Below are 26,551 nucleotides of genomic sequence, written 5' to 3' on the forward strand. Positions count from 1 at the left end.
TTTTAAATATGGTGCTCAACCTAGATCTTAGGCTAATCAAATTTTAAGTGCAGATCAGACCTCAAAGCAGTTAATTTTGATTGGTCCAGTGAGTGGCTCACTTCAAATCTATTTTCACTTCTGGGTCCTACTTATCTGAGGGCCTATCTATTTGACTGTGTTGGGGATTATGTTTTAACATGTTCCTCTCCTGATTATTACAATGCAGTTTGGTCTTGCCTATGTTTGAACTATGTTACAAAACGCTGTTATTGTAATAGACATTCTTATAAACTTTAGAGTGCAATGGATGGTAGACATCGTTTTACCAATTTTGGTGCATAACATGTTGACAGGTATTTAATTGTCTTACTTTTATAGCAGCTTCATATGCCTGAAGAATCTATGTGCTCTCTGTCAGATTTAGGAGTTTTATGCCACAGGATTTCACAACTCAATTCATGCTAGCCAGGTGTCAGGGTCTGTAGAAGATTGGTACCAGTGACCAAGACTTGGACAGTCTGGCCTGGAGGTTACCACATTGTTCAGGAAGTAGAGGCCAATTGGACAGGTCTGGAGTCAGCTTCCAGGTGTCAGAACCAAAAGTTGGGGTTGGGGTCAGACAAAAAACAGGAGTTGAAGCCAAGGGCCAGCACTGAATTGGAAGCCAAAGATCCATAGTCTAATGTTGGAACTGGAGCAGCCAGAAACCAGAGCAATAGGGTTCAGAGACTGGAATGAGGCTGAGGACAGGAGTTGGGAATGGCATGGTTGAAGTCAGGAACTAGGACAAGGCCAGGAGTCAGGTAGTGGATGGCAGGTTTTGTAGCAACTACAAGCCAGAATTCACCTTGTACACAAACAACTTGCTATGTCTCTTTCTGGATTAAAAGTATACCTGGACCAATCAGGGACTATGGAGCTCCTCCAATCAGCTCACTATGGGTGGTACCTTTAGTTGAAAGTAAGCCTTAAGGGTCCCGATTCTTCAGTCAAAAGTAGAGCCATCAGGTGGTGTTGTGAATGCAGCAGCGACCCGGAAGCTGGGTTCAGGACCCATGGACCTCACACTGAGTGCGTGGGTTGCTGTATAAAATGACATTATAAAATGTTGTAAATATTTTTCTTACAGAGTGCCCTTCCTTTGGACTATAAGATATCATTAATTGATATTGGGCTGGTGATAGAGTATCTAATTGGTGGAGCTTATCGGAGCAACTACACAAGGAAACATTTCAGAGTTCTGTACAACGGCCTTTACAGAAAACGCAAGGTAACATCAATGAAATGGCTATTTGTGTCATTGGGAACAGCTGAAATGTCTAGGTAACAATAATCATAATGCTTTTCACTTCAAGTGTGGTTTTGCTTTGAAAAGTAACTGCTAAAATGACACTAATGGTAAAATGGCATTTAATGTCTTTCAATAATTTCCATATCAGTCTTGATAAGTTTACAAGTAAAAAAGTGTTTCTTTAAGTTAACTGCTTGTTTAGCAAACTGATCCTGGCCTCTGAAAGCCAAGTTGGGTTTTTTTTATTCTCATTCATCATCACCTGTAAGAAAGGATTTGCAGGCCATGGTGGACCCTCATTTACACCTGTGAGACAACATTATTTTCCCAGTATGTTGTTAGGGAGCTGATCCAAAGCGCAATTAAGTTAGTGGGATTCTTTCCATTGATTTCTGTGGGTTTTGGATTAGGTCATTAGTGTTGCCTATACAGACCAATAACTTTCATTAATGATGCACAAGAAAAATATAGAATCCATCTCACTCTCATTTTCCTGTGTTTGAGCTTCAAGACTAACATTTGAAAAGTGGTCCAAACTTTTCAGTAAATTAATCAGGTATAACTGACTACAGAAAAAGTGATCTGTTGAGTAAGACGGTGTCTTTTTTCCATACTGAGTTTTCAAGTACAGTAATTCCACAAGCCAAACTCACAATGTATTGCTGTCAGAATTAATGGAAAAGCTCAAACTGGTATGAGGAAATCAGAGGAAAATTATACAACACAATTATAGAATTAATGGAAAAAAGAGATAGCAACTCAATTAGTTTTCTGAATTGGGATATACTATACTTAATCAAAAATATTGGAAGTGCTGGTTGACTTTCTGAATACGAAACATCAATTTTCTGCAGCCAGAGCACTCATCAAATTTCGCAAGTTTAACATGGTTGAGTGGGATCAGTTCTTCAAAAAACTAGGAGCTGCAAGAAGTGTTATTAACAATTCAGTAGGTAGTCATCTTCCCTTGGAGTTAATATTGAATAAAGTCCCCAGAGATAACAGAGACGCTTTCTGGTAGAAGGAATGTAAATAGGAGGTCCTGACGACTTGAGGTTCTTACATATCATATGGCAGTTTTTTACAAGAGTAGGGTTATTTTCAACAAGAGTTATGACCAAATTCAAAATAGGGCATTTTTCTTTGATGTTATAAGTTCCAGAAATTGCACAGTAATTATTAGGCTGGCAGGTAGATCACCAAGATAAATGAGGGCAAATTTCATCCCTAATTTATATTTCTCTCTTTGTGTTTTGTGGGATATCTTTGGAACTAGAGTGTGGTCTCCAGCTTTGCTCAGAGCTTTTCTCATCACTCCCTTTGCCATAATAATCAGATGGGTAGCAGAGTTGAATCTGCTGAAAACACCTTGCATTCTCAGTTCATCAGAACAGAACAGTCTTACAAATACAAGGTACTGTCATTGCTTGCTTATGGTGGTAATATGTTAGGGTACAATAGACTGAAAAATTAGATCAGTTTATCAAGAGAGTTATTTTAGACATGCGGGATGCAGGCTGGATGCTTATCATGCTTAACTCTCCCTAAACACCAAAGACATCAAGGTTGTATCACACACAGCTCAAGAAGTACAATTACTGTTATTTTACAACATTGAGGTAAAGCTCCAGTTGTTTCAATGAAACTCATTAATCTCCATCCCCTGGTTGATAAGGGCTTTCATCCCTTGAAATGTAACATTGCCAAAATCTCCTAATATAAGGCACAGATGATAAACCCTCTTATTTGGATGCAGGCATAGGAATTCATTGCCCCAAACCTCTCAGAAACTTTTATGTAAGTGGCAATAATAATCCCTTTGAGAAAAAAGTTGATTATGTAAATTGCAAGCAGATGGCAAAATATTTTCTCTTGAAACTGTGTCAGGTACAGATAACAAAAATAATCCCATTCTTCTCTCAGATAACTCAGCATAAAACTAGAGTTTTCCCCCAGGTCAGATTGGTGGAGACTCTGGGAGGTTTTTCGCCTTCCTCTGTAGCATGGGGCATGGGTCACTTGCTGGTATGAACTAGAGTGGATGGTGGAATCTCTGTAACTGGAAGTCTTTAAATCATGATTTGAGGATTTCAGTAACTCAGCCAGAGATTATGGGTCTATTACAGGGGTGGGAGAGGTTCTGTAGCCTGCAATGTGCAGGAGGTCAGACTAGATGATCCTGATGGTCTCTTCTGCCCTTAAAGTCTTTGAGTCCGTGGGACTTCATTAGAATTACTGAGGGCCAGTTTGTGAACCTCAGTGGTGAGCAGCTAGTCATCAGAGCAGTCTCATTGAAGCCAACAGGAATTTCCCCCCGATTTTAATGTGAGACAGTTCAGGCTGAAACACAGCATACCATAAATATACAACTTACTGTAAATGTGACACATATATTAAAAATCAAGAGAGCTATCACAACCCTCTCACTTATATTTGATTTTACTAGTCCATTTTCTTCCATCAGTGTGGCATAAGTAGACTAGCGCACTAGTAAAATTAGTTTAATGAAATCTATGGGAGTGGAGGGCACTCCCCGTTTTGCTGGATCAAGATCTAAAAGCTGAGACACAGGTTCAGAGTGTTGAAATCACATTTAATTTCCTCTATGCATTTTTGCTTTTGTTGATCCAAGCAACTGCTTACATTCATAGTCTGAATGTTATCTTAGCTATTCTTCTAATGTCCATCTATATAATGATCGAGGAACAACCAAATTGCTAATGCATTACATGAATTCAGGATGCAGCAACTTGCTCAGATTTTGTCTGTTATTTTACAGGAAAAGTCAACTGCTTTTCATAAGTCTAGGAAGAAGTCAAAAGATGAACTCAGCTTCTTAGAGGACCATGAGTCAGCGGGCTTTATTTACCCCTATAACGACCTCTTGGTTTGGGCAGTGTTAATGAAAAGACAGAAGATGGCAATGTTCTTCTGGCAGCATGGAGAGGAAGCTATGGTCAAGGCGGTTGTGGCTTGCAAACTCTACAGAGCAATGGCACGTGAAGCCAAACAGAGCAACATGGTGGATGACACCTCAGAAGAATTGAAGAAGTACTCAGAGTAGGAGTTCTCCCTTCACTACAGTTAATAAAAATCTACAGTGTTTAGAATAGTTAGACATTGTTCTTTCCACCAGCTGTAAGATCAGTGGCTGCATATGCTGTGAAATGTACAAGAAGCACTTTTTGCTATCTGCTCAGTTTAATGTACAAAGGAGACACACTAAGGCCTTGCCTACATGAGGATTTAGAGTGATGTTGGCATGTATTAGCTAACTAACACCTTTGAAAAATCTAAAGTAGACAAGGACAGTTACCTTTAACACCAAGCTAAACTGGTGAAGTTAAAGCCTACACTTCCCTTTAGGCTTTAACTTGAATACTTTAGCATGAGTTAAGGCCACGTGCCTTGTTTACTTAAGGCTTTTCAAATGTATTAGTACGTATGTGTTACTTAACATGTACTAATATCCCACCTTAAATCCTAGTCTATTTAAGGCCTAAAGGAGAAATGTGCTGATACTGTAGCCCAGCACCTCAAAGAAGTTACTTTGCTGAACAGCCCAAGCAGTTTTCCTATGTCCTCCCATTTTTAAATTTTAGTGTCATTCTTCAAATATCTGTGAAACATTCAGGATTTAGGGTTTTGTATCATGAAATCAGGAAATGTACAACGGCTCCCTAATCTGTGCACCTTGATATTTATTGATGTAATGTACTGTACTTTCATAGCCATAATGGAGCAGATTCAGAGCTCAAGGACAAATGATTATCTTTGTTTACATGTAATTATCGGGCTCTGTTCAAAGCAAAGTTTATTCATTAAGGTGCTGAGCATCTTCAACTCCCATTGAGAGGTGCTTAGGGTCTGACTCAGTCTGAGGCTGCTGATGCAGTTAAGCACAGTGCCTGTGTACTGTGTTGGCAAGTGCATTACTGAATGAAATAATAGGCTGAACTATATGGCATGTGTGTGAAACCACACAATGAGGCTAATTAAAGATCAGGGTCCAGGAACGTAGAGTAATTCCTGTGGTTAGGAGAAGAGATTTAGATTTACTGCCTGAATTATTTTTCCTCTGGGTGCAGTGCTGAGACTGTGTGAAGAGATGGGGAAGTTATAGTTAATACAATTTCATATCTTACCACATGTGAAAGAAGCTTTTGAACTAGAGATGTGATCTCATGATCATTTTGTGTTTGTTCGAGTTGTGGTTGTTCCTCCATGTTGTAAAATGGTGATTTCTTTTTTCTCTGTGCTGCTCTGTCTGTCCTAGTGAATTTGGGCAGCTTGCTTTAGATGTACTGGATAATGCATTCAAACAGAATGAGCAAATGGCCATGAAGCTACTGACCTCTGAGCTGAAAAACTGGAGCAACTCAACATGCCTGAAACTGGCTGTGTCAATGGGGCTGCGGCCCTTTGTATCTCACACTTGCACACAGATGTTACTAACTGATATGTGGATGGGACGCCTGAAGATGCGGAAGAACTCCTGGTTTAAGGTAAACTCACTGACTTGTGCCTCATCTAAACCTGCAGAGGAAGCTTATGCTGAAGCACGCGTTCTCCTTACACGTAGCTAGATTTTGTCCTGATCTAATGCAGACGCACGTTAAAGGCAGCATGCATGCTGAATGCACCTCCTCAGACTTGTGTTTCTCTTTTAGGTCATTCTAAGTATTCTTCTGCCTCCCACCATCTTGATGCTGGAGTTTAAAAGCAAGGCAGAAATGTCTCATGTGCCACAGTTCCAGGACTTTCATCAGTTCACCTGGCATCACAGTGATCAGAGCCCATCCACCACTAAAGATGAGTTGTCTCTGGTTAGTTTGGCATCATCTTTAGCATTTATAGTTTCACAAAACAGGGATCACATCTGGGTTGGTACTATTCCATTGGAAGCTTTTCATCTTAAAATGTTACAATGCTTAGAAGACTTAGATTACAAAGCTTATTACCATCTCCCTTACTTAATGTGAGTAAGATTACACTCTTCAACTAGTCCCATTGATTGAAATCAGTGGGATTAGTTGGAGTTAAGGGACTATTCATTGTAAGTAAGTTTGGCACAGTCTGATTTTTAATAATCACCATAACTTGTGCACATCAGTGCCAAATATCACAGTGAAATCATGGAAATTCAGGACTGGAAGGGACATCGAGAGCCCATCTAGTCCAGCTGAGGCAGGAACAAGAAAACCTAGATAGGTGTATGTCCAACCTGTTCTTAAAAACCTCCAGTGACAGGGATTCCACAACCTCCATTGGAAGCCTAGTCCAGATTTTAGAGTTACAAAGATTTCAGACTGTGGGGCAAGGAATGGATGTGAGTTTTGGGGGGACATATGTTCAGGTGGTTTCAGTTTGGAATTTCTTTCTCAAAGGCTCTTCCCAGTCTTGGGTTGAGCTTGAACATTTTCAGACTTTACCTGCATTGTACAACAACCTTGGGCCTGTGGTAGGAGGATGCTAGCAGAGAATTGGTGGTTCAACACACTGGAAAGGGGACAATAAATGAAAGGTGCTACCTGGGTAGCTGGTGCAGGAGTGGATGGGATACTCCAGCTACTAAAAAAGGTGGCAATTTTAAATCAGTCTACCTGGGCAGCTGGCCACAGATCTGTCCACAAAAACAATCAACATGGCACATGTTTCCCCTCATCCAGATTACCTCTCCCCACACCAGGACAGGGCTTAGCTGTTGGAAAGTCTAGCAAGATCTGTTTTGTCACTTTATAAGCAATATATAGTCCTGAAAAGGGTTAGGAAGGTTTATCTAACTAGTGGATAGGACACTGTAATGGAACTCCGGAGACATGGGTTCTATTCTCAGCTTAGGCACACACTTCTTGTGTGGCCTTGGACAAATCACTCAATTTATCTTGCGTATCACTTCCCCATCTGTAATACTGAGGTAATACTACCCTACCTCACAGCGGTATTGTGAGGATAAAATCCTTTAATGATTGTGAGGTGCATGGTTATGGTGTTTATATGGTGATGGTAGCCATATAAGATTTGATAAATAAATACATGTATGTATGTTTATATATCGTGTGTGTATGTGTATGTGTATGTGTGTATATATTTCACACAGACAAAAATGTTAGAAGAACATTATTAAAGTCAAGTGCTCAAAAGTTAGGAAATGCCACTGTTAAGGTTGCCTGTGCAACCTTCATTTGGTCCTCTTGTGCCTATTCATTATGATACAGGCTGTAATTACATGGTCATCTCCTCCCACCTACTTACTGGTTCCCGGTCCCCCATTTCATTCTCTGGCTCACAGTCCAGATATCTTTGCCCAGTCAGTCCCAACCACCTTGTACCAATCTTCTCCCCATGTCTCTGTCCGCAGGCCTGGTTGAATCAGGGAACATCTATCTCCACACTGCCTCAGCCTGGATGATTGACAACACAGCAGTGACAATTTGTTGTCAGTTTAGGTGCCCTGACCCAGCACATTTCACAGCTGCCCAAAGCTGCAACTGCAAGGAAATCCCCTCGCTGTTGCATGCCTATTGTGAACAGAATCTTCTGGGAGTTTTGCTACTGAAATCTAGGAAGTTTCTCCTGAGCGTGTGCTTATAATTTGGCCAAATTTAGGCAGCTTTTCACAGGGATAGTAAAAGGCACATCCCTGACACAAAGGCCATCCCCAGTCAAATCTCAAATTCCTACTCTAATGCAAGGAAGTACTAGAACTCTTCAAAGAAAAGTTTACCAGAATTTTTTATCATTGGCAATTTTTTCCCCTAGCCTCATTTTTGAAAATGGCTGAACCATTTTGGCTGAAATTTTCCACAATATTCCAGCCTAAAGCAGATACCTCACATGGAAAATTTCAGCCCAAACTGTTTAAGTTAGGCAAAGTTAAAAGCATCTGAAAAGAGGATTTTATAGTAGGAAATTATTAAGGCAACCATGCTACCAGCCTCACCAATGATAAATAAAATTAGACAAATGTTTGGGACATTTCTTTCACAATTAACTTTCAATTTGCCTAAAATAAAAGAAATTTTTCCAGAACTTCCTTAGAAACACAACAGAAATGGCAATGCCACTTCTGAAGTGTTTCTCTCTACGAGGCAGAAGAATGTGGATGCACTTGTGCCCTGCAGTGTCTGACTAATAGAGTCAATTCAAAAAGGTCTTTTACTGGTTAGATAACAGCTACGATTTAGTGGTAAGGCCAATTATAATTATGGGCAGCTGGGACCCCTTGCAGGTACGTAAAGGGAACAAATGAATGTTTTCTGACTTGAATGAGACAGGAAGGTTTCCTTTCTAGAGAAGCACTGTTGTTAGCTTCATAATTTATCAAGTGTTGAGTGTTCATTCTTTTTCCATAAACTGTAAAGATTAGCTGTGAATTTTCTGGCAGTGAGTTGAGATGAACAAAAATATAAAAAAGCCACAGGAGAGTTCCAGGATATACAGATTCAGTACAAGTGCATTTTTTACATGTGGTTGTAAATTATACTTTAGTCTGCTGAAACTAGAAGTTGTATCATCTCATGGGACAATTTTCTCTTCTTCAGTTGGCAGAAATTATGTGGGCTGGTGGTGGATAGTAATATATCGAGGGCCAATACCAAGAGCAGATTATGTCTTCCCCCTGTGCCAGTTCATCTGCACTGGTCAGTGGGTGGAGGGCTCTGCGCATATGTTCCTTGGAGGTAATAAAGTGGACACCAACATGCCTATGTGCCCAGACCTGTTAAGAATGGTGCTGACTCACTCATGCTCCCTGAATCAGGCACATTGTCCAAATCACAATAAATTCTCCAGATTAATAATTTTGCAATCCTTTAGTTCTTCTCTCTCTATGTATATATTCCAAATTTTCTTAGAACTGTTCTGTGGTGCTCATCACTGTAATATCTGAATGCCTTGTGAACATCAGTGTGTTTATAGTCACCACATCTCTATCAGATTGGGAGTTATTACTATCTATTACTATTTCACACATTGGGTAAGTGAGGTACAAAGTGATTTAGGGACTTGCCCAAGGTCACACAGGAAGTCTGTGTCAAAGCTGGGAATAGATCCAGATCTCCTGATTCCCAGTCCAGTGCCATAACCATAAGACCACCTTTTTGAAACTCAAAAGAACCTTGTTTATTTACAGTTAAGTATAATGCTAAGAATATTATCTGGTATTGCTTCTTGCAAAAGACAGTTGCAACTGCATGTGACTGAGATATGCTAATTGTTTCTGCATATACCACACAGCATTTACTGTAGATTTGCCTTTCCAGGTTTCCCTCTGTTTCTGTTAATGTGGCTGAATTCTTGTACTCATACAGCATGTTGTCTGACTTTAAATCTGTTTCCTTTTGAAAAAGGATTATGATTCAGAAAAGGGACCTGAGAAGCCAGACAAAAGCCAATCCTTTTCCATCGACAGTGTGCACGGAAGCCTTCCGAAGACTAGAAAAGTCTATGAATTCTACAGTGCCCCAATTGTCAAGTTCTGGTTTCATACGGTTGGTCATTGTAATAAGCATAACTAGATATTAATATTGCTTAAAGCATCTGTTAAATCTTTAATGGAATATATATATATTTATATATATATAAAAGAATCACTTCACCTACCACTGAAATGCAGCCACTCTTGGGGTGGAAGGTGGCTCCTGCCTGCATTTTTCATCCTCACAATTAATTATAGGTGCAAATCTTAGCTCTGGGTTGGGAAAACCAGCAGGATGAGCTCATAACATTCGTTTGTCTTTAGTGGGGTTTTGTGCAGCTGCAGCATTTTGCCTGCACATTGTAAATTTCAGGATTGGAGCCTTTGTGTTTTTTGAATGTGTGCTGCATATAACTTGGAAAAATAGTTTTTACCATGTCTTCTGTTGAATATTTTGGCAATAAAGCAGAGAGACTTTTTTTTTTTTTTTTTAAAGCTGCAGCCAAAGCCGGGACTCTTGCACTAAGGGAGGGGAAAGAGTAAAATGAAGCCCAGTGGGGAGCCACCCCTCCCCAACTTCCTCCTGGATATAGATCTGTGCAGGGGAGACAAGCCACCCACCCACCTTGGGGGACCTTTCCCCCAACCATGTGGCCTTGGGGGACAACTGCAGAGAGCAGCCATCCAGAAATACCAGCCTGTAGGATCAGAAGCAGCCAAAGCCAGGACCTCTGGACATTCCAGTAAAAACTGTAGCATGTACCTGACTTTCTTTGCTCTGTGCTGATTAGCTAGGGTGACTAGATGTCCCGTATTTAAAGGTTTCAGAGTAGCAGCCGTGTTAGTCTGTATTCGCAAAAAGAAAAGGAGTACTTGTGCCACAAGTACTCCTTTTCTTTTTGCGAATACAGACTAACACGGCTGCTACTCTGAAACCTGTCATTATGCAAGGCACTGAATTTAGCTGTATAGAGTGGAAAATTTGTTAGTCTCTAAAGTGCCACAAGTACTCCTTTTCTTTTTGCGAATACAGACTAACATGGCTGCTACTCTGAAACCTGTCATTGTGCAAGGCACTGAATTTAGCCGTATAGAGTGGAAAATTTGTTAGTCTCTAAGGTGCCACAAGTACTCCTTTTCTTTTTGCATATTTAAAGGGACAGTCCCGTTTTTTGGGACTTTTTCTTATATAGGCGCTTATTACCCCCCACCCCCTGTCCTGTTTTTTCACAGTTGCAATCTGGTCACCCTATGATTAGCTGTTTGCACCAACCCTTCTCCTCCCTCACAGGCTATGTCTGCACTTGGAGTTAGTGGCATGATTCCCAGCCCTTGTAGACACAAGTTAGTGTGCTAAAAATATTTGTGGTAGCCATGGTAGCACAGGCAGCGGGCTAGCCACCCGAGTAAAAACCCATGCATTTGTATGGCAGCTACACTATTCTCTTTACTGTGCTAGCTCCAGTGAGAGCTTGTGTGAGTATGTCTTCTCATTATCGAGCTGGGAATCACACCTCAGCTCCAAGAATAGATGTAGCCACAGTCTCCTCACCTCAACTTCACTCCACAACTGCACCATCTCCCCTGCCCTATCCCCCTCATGTTTTTCCCTTCACTTTTCTTTCCATTTAGCTGATCCCTTCCTAACTAACAACCCTCCCCACACCCCCCAAAAAAAAAAAAAAAAGAAACGGTCTCACAGAGCTAACATGACATTTGCTGCCATCACATTGTTCACTCTGCTTTTGTGTTACACCCCTTCCCTCATTGTGTCTGTCTGGTCTATTTAGACAATATCAGCTCATTATTTCCTTGTACTCCCCCATCATTCTGTCTGTATCCATCTGTTGTCTCTTGTCTTATACTAGGATTCTAAGCTTTTTGGAGTAGGGACTATCTTTTTGTTCTGTTTGTACAACACCTATTGTAATGGGGTCCTAGTTCATGAGTGGAGTTCCTAGGAAGGACGGTAATACAGATAATAAAAATAATGATAATAAAGCTCTGGAGGACATTCCCCAGAAGGGCATAGCGTTCTGAAGGGCTGATGGGAAATTTTTGGAATCAAGTGCTTGGTAGTGTCCCATTACTTTGACAAAATTTTGTTTAATTATATAGCACACTTGGTTTTCCTCCTGGCTGTGTTTCTAGTGAGTTTCTAATTTCTTTGTCACAGCTACCTATGCATATGGAATGTGTATTATGTGTTCTGCAGATGGCGTACTTGGCATTTCTCATGCTGTTCACTTACACTGTGTTGGTGAAGATGGAATCCAGGCCTAGTATGCAAGAGTGGCTTGTAATTATCTACATTTTCAGTACTGCCATTGAGAAAGTCAGGGAGGTGAGCTCTTCCTTTTCCACTCTCTCTACTCTACATCTCTAGAGGACAAATGATAAATAATGACTATAGATTCTTAAATTCCTTTCCAAAGATTTACCAGAAGAAATATGCATGACCTTTACTTTTCAGCTGTCCTAGTTAATTAAAAACTAGGGACTGATTTTCCAAGAATAGGTTCCGAAACTTTGCCTCCCAAATCCCTATTTAGGCACCTAAGCCAGTGGGAACAATAGTTTGGCAGGAAACAGTTTTGAAATGTTTCATTTCAATTTTGACCTTTTTTTAAAAAAACACACATCACTTTTTAGTATACTTAGCTTAAATTTCAATATAAAAGGTCATTTCAAACCGGAAAATTTGATTTTTTTGTTTAAAAATGTTGCAATGAAACATTTTAATTATTCTGAAACTTAAGAAAAAATCAAACACCTGTCCAGTCACGAGATTTATCGAAACCAACATTGTTATGTCAACAATTTTTGTTTTGACAAATTTTTGATGAAAACAGTTGTCAAAAAATTCCTGACCAGCTCTAATGGGAACTGGTAGGTGCCCAGCGTGTTTGAAAATTAATCCATCTATTTAGATGACTAAATATGGAGGTAAAAGCCTAAATCAAGGCACCCATTTTTGAAAATCTTGGCTTAGGCCACTGTTTCGTTGGTAATGGAATATGGATTGTACCTCTAGGTCACTGCTTTGATTGTGTCATTGACTAGAAGCTATTACCAACTAATAGCTGTTTGGTGATCTGTTGTATGTAAAATACATTGGAGGTCTCCTTCCAGTCTCTGTGGGGAAGAGTCCACATAATTAAAATGAAAGTTGGTTGAAAATTTTCAAAATTTGAAACGAAGATTTTTTTTTTTTTACAGATTTTGATTTTTGAAAAAGCGAAGAAAGCATTCAAAATTAATTGCAATTGACTGATTAAATCAACTGGCCCCTCTGGTGGATGTCTCAGCTTAGAAGCCAAGTTTTGAATGAGCATGTAGTACTTTTTCTGCTAAGGAGGTATTCATTGTAGACCAGGAAGCTTGCACTGCAGCTAGTTGTATGGCATTATGTTCTGTGGAAACACAGACACATCTACAAACATACTGTTGGGTGAAAAAACAACCTTACTGAAATTGAAAAGGAGTACTTGTGGCACCTTAGAGACTAACAAATTTATTTGAGCATAGGCTTTCGTGAACTACAGCTCACTTCATTGGATGCATTCAGTGAAAAATTTTCCACTGAATGCATCTGATGAAGTGAGCTGAAGGTCATGGAAGCTTATGCTCAAATAAATTTGTTAGTCTTTACGGTGCCACAAGTACTCCTTTTCTTTTTGTGGATACAGACTAACACGCCTGCTACTCTGAAACCTTACTGAAATTGGATCCTCTATGCTAAATACAATCTACATTCCAAAACTATAGATGATTTTAGTGACAGAAACACTGGCGTTTGTCCACATTATTTTACGGGATGAGACAAATAATCCAAAATTCTCTTCATCTGATTATAAATTACCTAAACAAACACACAAACAATCATAAATAAAATAAAAATAAGTACCATAAATATTTTTAATATGATGTTGGAATGCTTTACTTACTGTTAAAAGAAAATGGATACATTTAATTTTTTTAACAATTTGAGACAATTCCTTGTAGTGAAAGTATGGAATTCTGCTAGAAAACCTTTCTCTCTCAGAACAGAAAAAACTTCTGAATTGTGACCCCTGCAAAAAGAGGAAGAGGACATTAAGGTTTTCAAAGGGAAGCCCAAATCTAGGGTAGAAAATGGAGTCTGGAACAGATGTGGATATGACTATATGACTGGATATGAGGTTAAAAATGACAAAAGGACACAAAAGGTTTATCTGATTAAAAAAAAATCACAGTATGAAACACCAAGCATCTCAGAGGTCACAGTTGTGTGATGGCACATCTTGTTTGTGGGTTCAGGAACATGTCAATCAAGACTATTAAACAGGATTTACAGGAGAATTTCTTAGTCCATGTACCAGTTCTGACCTACTGGAAAAGTAACACTGTGTCTTACACATGCTACTGATTGATTCCTCAGGGCCTTGTTATGTTTGACTGTGCAGAAGTGTTTCCTCTAGATTGTATCAATGAACTGTTACAGCTTTAGGGCCTGATCTCTACAAATATTCATGTAAGTAACTACTCATGTGAGTAGTCCCACTGAATTCAGTGGGATTTCTCAATTACATGAAGTTACTTATATGAGTACATTTTTGCAGGATCAGGGCCTAATGTTTCAAAATCTCCCTTTATTTGCTCCTTATCAGTTTGATCTTCCATAGCAGTACATAATTGGTCTCAATCGTGCAATGTGTAAAGGTCTTATTTATGGCCTTCCAAGGATTCCACTTAATACATTTGCTTAGTGAAGCTGAAAATCCCTTTGGGGCACCCTTACAGTTCAAGAAGCAAACATTTCAATCTCTACCTTCCCAGTTTCCAACGTTCCCTTTTCAGGATTGGCATACAGAGATCTTACTTTGTATTTCAGATCTAAACTAAAACACATTAATTACTTTAATGTCAGCAGGGTTGGGCTGGTATTTTCCATGACTGTGGGGCTTTTGAAAGGGTTTCTGTAGGTCATGACCATTTCTCCTCCAAACAAACCCCATATTTGTTTACAAAAAATACACATGCTTAGCAATTGTATACCATTTGCTCTTTTCTGCTATGGAATACATTACTCAGTGAATGAATTAAGAAGCAGAATTCATTTCTCAATAGAGAGAACTAACCTATTTGGTGTGGCAAGAGGGGTTCTTGAGCACTATGACTATTACTGTTTCATTTTAAATTCCAGCAATCATGGAATTGTAGAGTACTGACCTTGTGAACTTTCATTGTAAAAACTTGCCATAAATCAAATATTTCCATGTACCAATTGATGGTTCAGACAGGTTGAGGGGCTGAAGGGTGAGAGTTTTACTAACCTCTGTTATTTTTTTCTCACTTTCTTTTTAGATATTTATTTCAGAGCCAGGAAAGTTCAGCCAAAAGGTGAAGGTGTGGATTTACGAGTACTGGAACTTCACTGATTCCATAGCTATCATCCTATTTATGACTGGTTTTGGCTTACGCTGGGCTGATCCTCCTCTTCAAACAGCAGGGAGGCTAATTTACTGCTTGGATATAATATTTTGGTATGCACGGCTCCTTGACTTCTTTGCTGTAAATCAACATGCAGGCCCATATCTGATGATGATTGGGAAAATGGTGAGTATTTGACTGCAGGGTAACATTTTTGCCCTTATGACACCTAATGTGATGGACAAGTGAAGTTCAGAAATGGACACAAAATGGAATGGTAGACAGACTAGAGCTGGGCTAATAATTGAAAAGTATTTTACCAACAAGTTGTGCCCCTCTTTCTGATCATAAGTTGTTCATGATTGAAGCACAGTTTTTGCTAATTTGTTCATTATTTTAATTTATCCACAGAAGCCATTTTCTCTTGGTTCCTCACAGAAAGGCTGCATTTTAGCTGAGCTTTCTGATCAACAGTGAGGAAAAAACAAACAAACAAACAAACAAAAATCCTCTCTAACTGTGGCAGACAGTGACTTAGTACCTTAGGTAATTCCCCTAGCTCTTGGAAACTGACATGATTATTTTATATCTAGATTCAAATAATTCTGTCTCATGTTTAGCAGGCAAAATTGCCTGAGATCAGTTATTTTTTGCATCAGAATTGAGACTGAACTACTACATGCTCTTGAGAGAGATCTGTGGACTCCTGCTGTAATTTCCCTCAGTTATTGGGCAATCTCTTACTAATATTTTACATTTTGTCTCACATAATAATTATAGCACAGTGTTAGAAGGTGAAATTCTTTTCTCTAAGATTCATTGAGGAAGACCTCATGACTGAAATTGACCCCTAGGCAGAGGACCAGCTGAAGGCCTGTGAACCATTCAAATCCAACTTACGCCCTCTAAGAAGGACTTGAGTGATGGGTAGGCCTCATACTGGCTCTCTGAGGTGTCATGAATTTCACCTTTAGTGGATAATAAGGCCAAGCCAATTTATGGAAATAAAACCTGGACTTCCCTCTCCCTAAGAAATGGTGATATTACATAAGAACATAATGGGTCAGACTAAAGGTCCACCTAGCCCAGTATCTTGTCTTCTGACAGTGGCCAATGCCAGGTGCTCCAGAGAGAATGAACAGAACAGGTAATCATCAAGTGATCCATCCCCTGTTGCCCATTCCCAGCTTCTGGCAGCAGAGGCTAGGGACCCCATCCTGGCTAATAGCCATTGATGGACCTACCCTCCATGAATTTATCTAGTTCTTTTTTTAACCTCTTCACAACATCTTCTGGCAAGGAGTTCCACAGGTTGATTGTGTGCTGTGTGAAGAAATATTTCCTTTTGTTTGTTTTAAACCTGCTGCGTCATTTGGTGACCTCTAATTCTTGTATTATGAGAAGGAGTAAATAATACTTCCTTATTTACTTTCTCCAATCTAGGGTTGTCAATTTTGATTGGCTGTATTCCTGAAGATTTCATCACATGACATAATCTTTAATTAAAGATTAATTTTTAATTCCTGGAGACTCCAGGCCAATCCTGGAAGGTTGGCAACCCTATTCTCCATACTAGTCATGATTTTATAGGTCTCTATCATATTCTGCCTTAGGTGTCTCTTTTCCAAACTGAAAAGTCCCAGTTTTATTAATCTTTCCTCATATGGAAGCAGTTCCAGACCCCTAATCATTTTTTTTTGTCCTTTTCTGTATCTCTTCCAATTTCAATATATATTTTTTGAGATGGTCCAATCACATCTGCGTGCAGTATTCAAAATTTATATAGAGGCAATATGATATTTTCTGTGTTATTTATTATCTATCCCTTTCTTAATGATTCCCATCATTATGTTACCTTTTTTTGGTGGCTGCTGTGTATTGAGTGGATATTTTCAGGGGATTATCCACAATGACTCCAAGATCTCTTTCTTGAGTGGTAATAGCTCATTTAGACCCCATCATTTTATATGTGTAGTTGGGATTATGTTTTCCAATGTGCGTTGCTTTGCATTTATCAACATTGAATTTCATCTGCCCTTTTGTTGCCCCTTCACCCTGTTTTGTGAGATCCCTTTGTAACTCTTCACAGTCTGCTTTAACTATCTTAAGTAGTTTTGTATCATCTGAAAATTTTGCCACCTCACTGTCTACCCCTTTTTCTAGATCGTTTCTGAATATGTTGAATAGGACTGGTCCCAGTACAGACTCCTGGAGACACCACTATTTACCTCTCTCCATTCTGAACACTGACCATTTATTCCTATCCTTTGTTTACTATCTTTTAACTAGTCACTGGTCCATGAGAGGACCTTTCCTTTTATCCCATGATAGCTTACTTTGCTTAAGAGCCTTTGGTGAGAGACCTTGTCAAAGGCTTTCTGAAAATCTAAGTACACCATATCCACAGGATCACCCTTGTCAACATGTTTGTTGACCTACTCAAAAATTCTAGTAAATTAGTGAGGCATAATTTCCCTTTACAAAACCATGTTGACTTTTCCCCAACAAATAATGTACATCTATGTGTATAACAATTCCGTTCTTTACTATAAGTTTCAACCAGTTTGCCCGGTACCAAAGTCAGGCTTACTGGCCTGTAATTACCAGGATCACCTTTGGAGCCTTTCTAAAAAAATTGATGTCACATTAGCTATCCTCCAGTCATCTGGTACAGAAGCTGAATTAAATGACAGGTTATGTACCACAGTTTGTAGTCCTGCAATTTCACATTTTAGTTCCTTCAGAACTCTTGGGTGAATACCATCTGGTCCTGGTGACTTATTCCTGTTTAGTTTATCAATTTGTTCCAAAACTCCTCTAATGACCCCTCAATCTGGGACAGTTCCTCATATTTGTCACTTAAAAAGAATGGCTCAGGTTTGGGAATCTTCCTCACATCCTCAGCCATGAAGACCGATGCAAGTAATTCATTTAGTTTTCATTTATTATTACTTAAATACATATATGTGAAAGCTGTGATTTGTACTCCCACTCAGAATGAATATCACTATTTTAATACAGCTGTCTGTATTTCATTTTTCCATGCAGACAGCAAACATGTTCTATATTGTGATTATGATGGCAATAGTGTTGCTGAGTTTTGGGGTATCACGAAAGGCAATCCTTTCTCCGGAAGAGTCTCCCAGCTGGACCCTGGCACGAGATATTGTGTTCCAACCCTACTGGATGATGTTTGGTGAGGTCTATGCTGGAGAAATAGATGGTAAGTGATCTCGATGGGACTACTAATGTGCTCTAAGTTAAGTATGTGCTTAAGTGCTTTGCTGGATTTGGGCCATACAGCTTGGACCAACAATAAAGTCCATGCTTCCTCAAAGCATATTGGTTTCAGTGTGCATCTAATGTTAACTGGCTATATTGTGCATTATCAGAAAGGAGAATAATCCCTTTAGGGTCTTTGTTAAATCAGCTTTAGAGCCTCTAAATTTAACCTTGTAAATGAAGTCACAAAGCCCACGACAGAGCACGTGGGAGCTGGAGACAAAGCATTTTTCATTCAGGGGATCCTGCTTTGGAATGAATTTCTGGAGGAGATTAAGTCAATCCAAAATCTAACCATCTTGAATAAATACTGCAGAGCCTTTTCACCACAGCAAGAATTACACTTATAACATTGAAACCCCCATCTACCCAAACAGCCCCCCACAAAAACCAGTAACAAACAAGTGTTTGTTGATTTGTGATTTGAAGAGGTCTAAGATTTTTCTTTAAAACAGAGGGAAAACTCCTCAGTTGGTATAAATTGGCACAGCTCCTCTAAAGTCACTAGGGTTTCCCTACTTTACACCAGATAAGATCTGTCCTTCTACAATGAAACATATATTAAATATTAACCTACCATGGCTATGCTGATTTATGTGGTAACTGTGGTTTTCATTTCCTTCCTGTGAAGCTTGTGAATTAAATGAAAGATGCCCTCCTGGATCCTTCCTGACGCCATTCCTCCAAGCTGTATACCTCTTTGTACAGTACCTCATCATGGTCAACTTGCTGATTGCTTTCTTTAAGTAGGTACCAATGATACGTTGTTGCAAAAGCAAATCAAACCAGTGGCTATGCTGTCAATATTTCTACAGGAGGCTCCAACAAAAGCCCCCCCCCCAGCCTGTGATAAACCCCTAACTTCCAGGGTGAATTTGTGTTTGTTGATAGGTGGAGGTTTCTGTCATTTGGTGTAGTCTAATCTACCCTAAATAAAAAAATCCTGATTTTAATCATTATTTTTATGAATCATAGGGAGTGAATTTATCTCTGGCAGCCTTTGCATCCAGAGATGGAGAGTGCCATCAAAGACAGAGCAATCACACCAATTTCTCTTCCAGTTTGGTGGTGGAATTTTAATAAGAGGCTCCTTGAAGACCCCTCCATTGCACAGTTAGTTTTTTTTATTCTATGGTTTCAATATTTCAGTGGAGAAATTCTTTCAAATCTATTTCCAGCCATAGATTTAAAAAAAAATCAACTTGAAGCAATGCAGTGATTAGAGTTCAAGGCAATAGAATGATCAACATCCATCTTTGTTTCCATTCCCAAACTGAAATTCCTGTGTGGAAATTGTGGCAAGGCATGGATTTCTTTTTCATATATAGCTGTGAAATTGCAGTGTAAATTATTTCTATATTTAAATCTTCAGTAGCAATGATGTGCTAAACCCAACAGTTCTGCAGTTTGGTTTCTTTCTCATGGGAGACAAAAATCGATTATCCTCAGTACAGACTTAGCTGTACATCTAATTATTCTCTCAGAAACAGAACTGGTGTTGTTATGATTCACTTTTGAGTCTTCAAGAGCCAGGTGTGACCAGGAAATTATAAATAGATTGAATTGAAAGCTGTGCCTCAAGACTGAAGGTTGCTTTCCAGAGCATTGGCTGTTGTACAATAAACTGTTGGGTATTTTTTCGGTGCCAAGTTTAGCAGTGTCACTGACCCCCAAAGAACCCTTTGCAGGAGAGCCTTTTGAACTGTAGGGTGTTGGTGGAAGGAGACATAGAGAGGGAAGTGGAGGAACTAGTACTGAAGAACAATTTCCATTTTGCAGCATTGTTTTGTTACAACCATTTCCCTGGCTTCCAGTCCTGATTCCTACATTTAATCCAGTTCAGATATTCAGGCAATGTTGAATTCTTGAGATTATTTGACAGAGGAGGAGAGAACTTGAAACTCTCTGGTTGAGATTTTCAAAGCCACCTCAGTGGGTTTAATGCACAATTCCCATTAATTTTAATGGGAATTGGATATCTAGATCTGTGAGGCAGCTTCGAAAATGTCAGCCTCTGTGCATTGTCTGCCTCTACCTGCTGCTGCTTTGTTAAATTAAAGTTGCTAAACTGATTTACCCCATTTTAGGATTGGGTGCTTTGTTTCAATAATGCAGTGTATCTGGAGACAGGCATCTTGTATTATCATGTGTTCCTCACATGAACCTCTCTCTTTTTCTCCCCTCTCTCTGTTTTACAGTAATGTTTATTATGATATGAAATCCATCTCAAACAATCTCTGGAAATACAATCGTTACCGCTACATCATGACATATCACGAGAAGCTATGGCTGCCACCGCCTTTCATGATTCTGAGCCACATTGGCCTCCTCATAAGCTATATCTACCACCATTGTCCCTCAAATGAGCTGGATCAAGAGGAAGGCGATGTTGGACTAAGTAAGCAGAGGGCAGGTTTTCCAGGCCTTCTGCTGGGGGCCCTACAGGAATAGGTGATCAGGGATGTTTTGCTAGCCTTCCATCACCTTGTTGGTGGGCTTGATAGTGAAAAGGACACTTGTTGAGGTTTGTACTGTAAGACCTAATTTGGCTATCATCCCAGACCAGTAAGAGGTTGTGTCACCACCTGCCCGGCAATTCTGGGTGGCTTAAATGCTATGTTGCTCTGCCTCACATCCCTGATGCTAACAGCCCACATACAAGCATGTAGGTCACACCCTGGCTTCCACCATCCAGTTACTTTTTGCAGAGTAAGCCCAACACCACCCCAGTTCTGAATTTCTGCCATGCCATCTGCTGGTGTGACAATTTGCTGAGGTTTCCAGAACTGTGAGTTACAGTGTTACTCCCTTTGCCTGAGCAAGTGAGAGTTTTTGCTACTGCTAACATTTGTGGGAACTCCCTGACACATCAACTTGTCAGCAAACTCTTAGGATTCTGCCAGTCCAAACCTTTCCTTTCAGGCAACAATCAGTGAACCCCAATTTCCGAATCCGTCAGCGCTGACCAATTCTCTCCTGGAACATTGACAGACACTAAATTCGTTGCTCCTTTAAAGAGACAATATGCTGCAGTTTACCAATTTAACTGGGGTTTGACAAACGGCCTTATTTCAATCACAGCATTGAAATGGTTTATAGTAAAAGTAAAGCAAGTTTATTTAACAAAAGGACATGGAAATAAGTGATGCCAAATCTAAGGAATAAAGATAGACTGGGTTACAAGCAAGCAAAAGTAAAAATACACTTATAAGATTAAAAATTAATTTCAGCAAGTTACAGTCTTTGCCTCACCTATATTTGGTTTGCAAAGACTTAACCCTCTTGGTTGAAGGATCAAATGTTCTGTGATTTCAAGAGCTCTGGACCCTTGAATCCCTCAAGTGAGAGAGAACTCAAATGTCTTTTTGCCCCATCATATCACCCCAAAGTTCATTGTCTCTGTTTCAAGGTCCAGGAAGGCTTCCTGGTATTCTTTCCTTCCTGTGAACATCCTATCCCCCTGCTGATTCATATGTGTTAGGGTAGCCTCTGAGACCTTATCCACTCAGGGGTATGTTGGGATGGCTTCCGAGACCATATCCACTTGGTAGCCCCTGAGACTTTATCATTTCCCAAGAACTCAGCTTGACTCCAAACTCATCGCTGAGCTTCGTTTATTAGCGTGCAGTCAAACTATATGGAGCTGATGAAACTTGGGGATGGGTACAGTGTAGACCACACATAGAGAGTACATAATTATTAATCAGTTTATATACACATTCTGAAACAAACTGCCACATGTGCCTTCTATTCTGCATAGTATCACATGCTCTGTAACTGGTTCATTAGTTTCTGGAAAGCAATCTCTACCCAGACACGAGCTGTTCATGCATCACACGTACACTATCTCTTGCATATTGCTTATTGCTCTACTATCTCTTTTCTACTAGCTACATATTCTACATATTTACAAGGCTACTGTGAATTCATACTTTGTTCATTGTTGCACGTCCTTGCTCAGAATAAATCTACACTGAACACTTTTTTTCTTTTATAGATATAACTTTTTCAGTTTAATCATATTTTTTTCTCTTTTTGTTTGTTTTTAAGGTGTATTACTCAGCAGCATATTCCCAGGACCCAGGCTATAAATTGTATACACATTAACAACAAACTCAATGTCTGCACTATGATTTGGAGGCTAACCTCCTTTAGGATAGCCCACCATAGGTTACCTGTTTTTGCAATGCTGGTATAATCACCTCACTACTTTGTTTGGATATAAGTTGGGTGATGGGTACCAGCTGTTCCATAGTGCATTCTGCTAAACCCTGATTTTTATTTCCACTATTTCCTGAACCAAATGAATTACAAGTTTATTACTGTATATACCACATGCAATCGCCTTGCACATATTATTATTATTTTATTATTATTGTGATCAGCAGTTCTGGCTATTAAGCTTTTAAGATCCAGGCTTAAGGGAGGATTCCCAAACTTGGCTATACTTTTAAAACATCCTTTTACCTATATTTCAGTTACATTATTTAAAAAAATGATAGGAGATAATGTTTGTATCACCACTGGAAATTAAGGTGTGAAACAGCACATGGGCCAATTAAAATAACATTACTTGGGTCCATACTGGAAGTAGTCCCCTTCATCCGCTACACACTACTTGCCATTCCCAGTATACATAGTGTTTATTTCACCAACTTACCAGCATCTCATCTATACTGGGCAATTTGCAGACTGCTGCACCAGAGTGAACACAGACGCTGGCAACTCTGTCTGTAAGACATTACACATGCACGTGTAAATATGCCCCAGGTGCAAACAGAAATACAAGTCTGGGGCTTTGCAAATGTAGTCACTGTCAACAATATAGGGCGAAGGGTAATCTAGTGAATATGGCACTGAACTGTGACTGAGAACTCCTGGGTTCAATACCCAGTTGAGCCACAGACTTCCTGCATGATCTTGAACAAGTTGTTTAATTTTCCATCTGTAATATTGGGATAAAATGTCCCTACTTCACAGAATTGTACCTACATTCATAAATTTTAAAGCTGGACAGGACCATTATGGTCGTCTAGTTTGACCTCCGGCATGGTACAAGCCTCACCCAGTAAGACAAATACTCAGTAAAAATCCATTAATGATTCAGGTCCTAAGATACTATATGAGGCCATATAAATACCTAAATAGGCAGAGATGTCCAATAGTTAATAATGGTCAGGAATCTATGCCTGATTTTTTAGGGAATGCAATTTCTGACCTATGCACCTGACCTATTGTGCAGTGCTGTATACAGGTGGAGTTTTCCTTCTTGGCTGCTATAGTGATCAGGCAATGATGACAAGAAGCATGACATTTGATGACCCCTATCTCAGCATGAATAAATTTTAAAAACTGCTTTTCGATTTAAAGGAGCAATAAAATGGAACCATTCAAAAGATTTGGTTATGTAAGTGAACAATATAAGTAACAGGAAGTTCCTGCCCAGCTAGTTTCCTGCCCACATCCAAAATATCCTCTTTAAATTAGATACCAATGTTGATGTTATTTAGCTCCAGGGTGCTCTACTCCATAGTAATGGACAACTTTATGCTTTTTGAAATACAGTGCTTTGCAGTATGCATTCTTAATGCTTATAATGGGGTGATCACAAACACATCCCAAGTTTCAGCCGTGTTAGTCTGTATTCGCAAAAAGAAAAGGAGTACCTTAGAGACTAACAAATTTATTTGAGCATAAGCTTTCATGAGCTACAGCTCACTTCATCGGATGCATCCCAAGTTATTGCTAATCTGTGCTTGCTGTGCTGAATATGCATTCCTAAAGATATCAGCCATGGTCAGCACTGATAACTGACTCTACATTCAAGATTAACTAGTCAGAGTTTAACCACTTCACTGCTAGTCGTTGTTTCAGCTTCTGTGCTGTGGAAGGATGCCACATCATTCCTTTGAAGTAGTAATGTTCCTATGGCATGCAAATATTCCAGAAGTGAATAAACTGGGATAGCTTGTTTGTAGGGCACAGAAAACTAAAAGAGCTGTTTAGCTAACTTAAAGTTTATTTGAATAGAGAGGCTATTGACTTGGCTTCACACCTTTTTTTTCAGAAAAACAGTTATTTCAGGTATTTGAATTTGCTTACAAAGCCAAAACTATATCCAAAACCGCTTGGCAAGTTTTTTCTGCATCAAGTTAAAGTTCTGTAGGTCAGTGTCTACCCAGGACATAGGAAAACAGTGCCACCGAGTGGAAAATGAATGCATATACAAAGGCATGGTGAGTAGAATCAGCCAGGCAAGAGCAGAAAGATCATGGGAAGGACCTATTAGATTACTGAGTATATTCCACTGTAAAGAAGGATGTAGTACTCCAATAGAGGATGTACCATGTATTGCAAAGACATCAACCTTTGCTAGCCATTACCTCACAGTTTCCACACAGTTACCACAGTGTAGTGGGAAACTATGGTATCTCAGACACCACTATGTGGTAACTGCTGACAAATGCTGTCCATTGTAGTACAGTTGCTAAAGACAATGGCAAAAGGGAATTTGCAGACAGAGAGAAAGGAAATTAGGTCTATTTTTTAAAGAAAGTTTTTGCCAAATGCATTGTGTGAATGGAGATAGTATAGTTCCCAAATCTGAGAATCCCAGTACATGAAGAAACATATCTCTGGAGTGTTGAAATCCACTTTGAAGTTGCTGGAAAAAAATCCAAAGAAAAATGAATTTGGAAGAAGAAAACAGTGAAATATCCTGTAGAGAAATTCTCCAGAGACTGACTAATTGTTTGATACTGTTTACATGTCTTAGCAGTAGCTTAGACTTGACCAATTCTGTGAAAAAATCTTTTATTGGTCTACTGTAAGAATAGTCTCAAAGCATGCCAAGCTTGTTACATGTGTCTGGAGTTGTACATTTAAATATGTATTGCAATATCCCTTGGTTAATATTTGTATACATATGAATGTTTGAAAGCAATTAAGTGAAAAAGAACTCCATGACTACCTATCACACTGAATGTTTGAAAGAGCCCTGGTTGCTATAGCTGGTGTAAATTCTCTTTAGAAATGTTTTGAGACAAGGTAGAGCAATCATATGAAAGAAGAGCCTCATAAGTAAGTCATATAGTGGAAAGTATTGGCTATTAGGTATAACTATATAAACATAATGCATGAAAATACTGGAGAGAAAGTGAATCCCTAAGATCAGTTATTTGGCTGTGCGTTTTCAAATCTTTTTATAAAATGAGTCAACATGCAAGAGGGCTTATATCAGCTGCCCTTTCTCTCCGTGGATTGAGAAAGATGCTATAAAGCACATATGCACATATTTGGAGTGTAAACACATCACCAGTCTCCAAATATAGCCACAGTTTCAAGAAACAAAAGGAAATATATTTTAACAGTTTCTTTTTTTTTTTAGTAAAGCAGACAAATGCATTTCTTTGTCAGTATGTTTAGTACCAGCTATCATCTTATTTGTTTAGAACTCTACCTGAGTGATGAGGAGTTAAAGAAACTTCATGAGTTTGAGGAGCAGTGTGTGGAGAGGTACTTCCATGAAAAAAATGAAAGCTTGAATTCCAGTGACAGTGAAAGGATCCGTGTGACATCAGAAAGGTATGAGGGATTTGCTGCTGCTGAAACCTACCTAGAATGGGATATCCATTGCAGTATAAAAGACTATCGGGTAACAAATGTTTTGAGTACAAAGTATGGTTGCTCCACTTTATGTGTGCAGGGAAAGAGGAAAGGGCTTGTATAGCCCTTTCTTTCACCCTGCATCCATAATGTATCCGTTTAAACTAAGTGCAAAGTGTGGCTGGTTAATGCTTCTGGCAGAAATGCACTCCCACATGTGTGCAGTACATGAGCAGCTGAGGGTGTGGCTAGGGAATCGCACCATTTTACCTTTGTAAACTATGTACCACTAAGAGGATGGTAGCGGGATGGAGCATATGCAACATGTTTTTATTTGCAGGCTTATTAATTACCAGTGATAAACATTCTCCTCACAGTGACCTCACGTTCTCCTCACAGTGACCCTAAATGATGTATACCTATCATTCATGATATGGAGGCCTAATATCTACAGCCCGTATGGAATTACCTTTGTTATAGTTTCAGCTACACTTCCTCCCTCTAGTCATAACGTGTCAAAGGTGTACTAGTTGGGACGTCCAAAAGCACAAGTGCTGGCC

The 26,551-nt window shown here is 39.3% G+C and overlaps 1 protein-coding gene across 1 annotated transcript in view; it reads left to right on the plus strand.

The window, feature by feature from the left end:
- Window positions 1-26,551, plus strand: part of TRPM6 (transient receptor potential cation channel subfamily M member 6) — a 134,632-nt gene that overhangs the window by 71,456 nt on the left and 36,625 nt on the right. Inside the window, exons 14-25 of the mRNA XM_043515092.1 lie at window positions 1,112-1,252; window positions 2,550-2,687; window positions 4,053-4,333; window positions 5,550-5,778; window positions 5,944-6,099; window positions 9,625-9,765; window positions 11,908-12,036; window positions 15,039-15,290; window positions 18,153-18,327; window positions 19,018-19,132; window positions 20,585-20,784; window positions 25,838-25,970. Of these exons, the coding sequence (XP_043371027.1) occupies window positions 1,112-1,252; window positions 2,550-2,687; window positions 4,053-4,333; window positions 5,550-5,778; window positions 5,944-6,099; window positions 9,625-9,765; window positions 11,908-12,036; window positions 15,039-15,290; window positions 18,153-18,327; window positions 19,018-19,132; window positions 20,585-20,784; window positions 25,838-25,970 (2,090 nt within the window). The remainder of the gene's footprint in view (window positions 1-1,111; window positions 1,253-2,549; window positions 2,688-4,052; window positions 4,334-5,549; window positions 5,779-5,943; window positions 6,100-9,624; window positions 9,766-11,907; window positions 12,037-15,038; window positions 15,291-18,152; window positions 18,328-19,017; window positions 19,133-20,584; window positions 20,785-25,837; window positions 25,971-26,551) is intronic.

The sequence above is a fragment of the Dermochelys coriacea genome, chromosome 5 (assembly GCF_009764565.3).
Source record: "Dermochelys coriacea isolate rDerCor1 chromosome 5, rDerCor1.pri.v4, whole genome shotgun sequence".
NCBI classification, from domain to species: Eukaryota; Metazoa; Chordata; order Testudines; family Dermochelyidae; genus Dermochelys; species Dermochelys coriacea.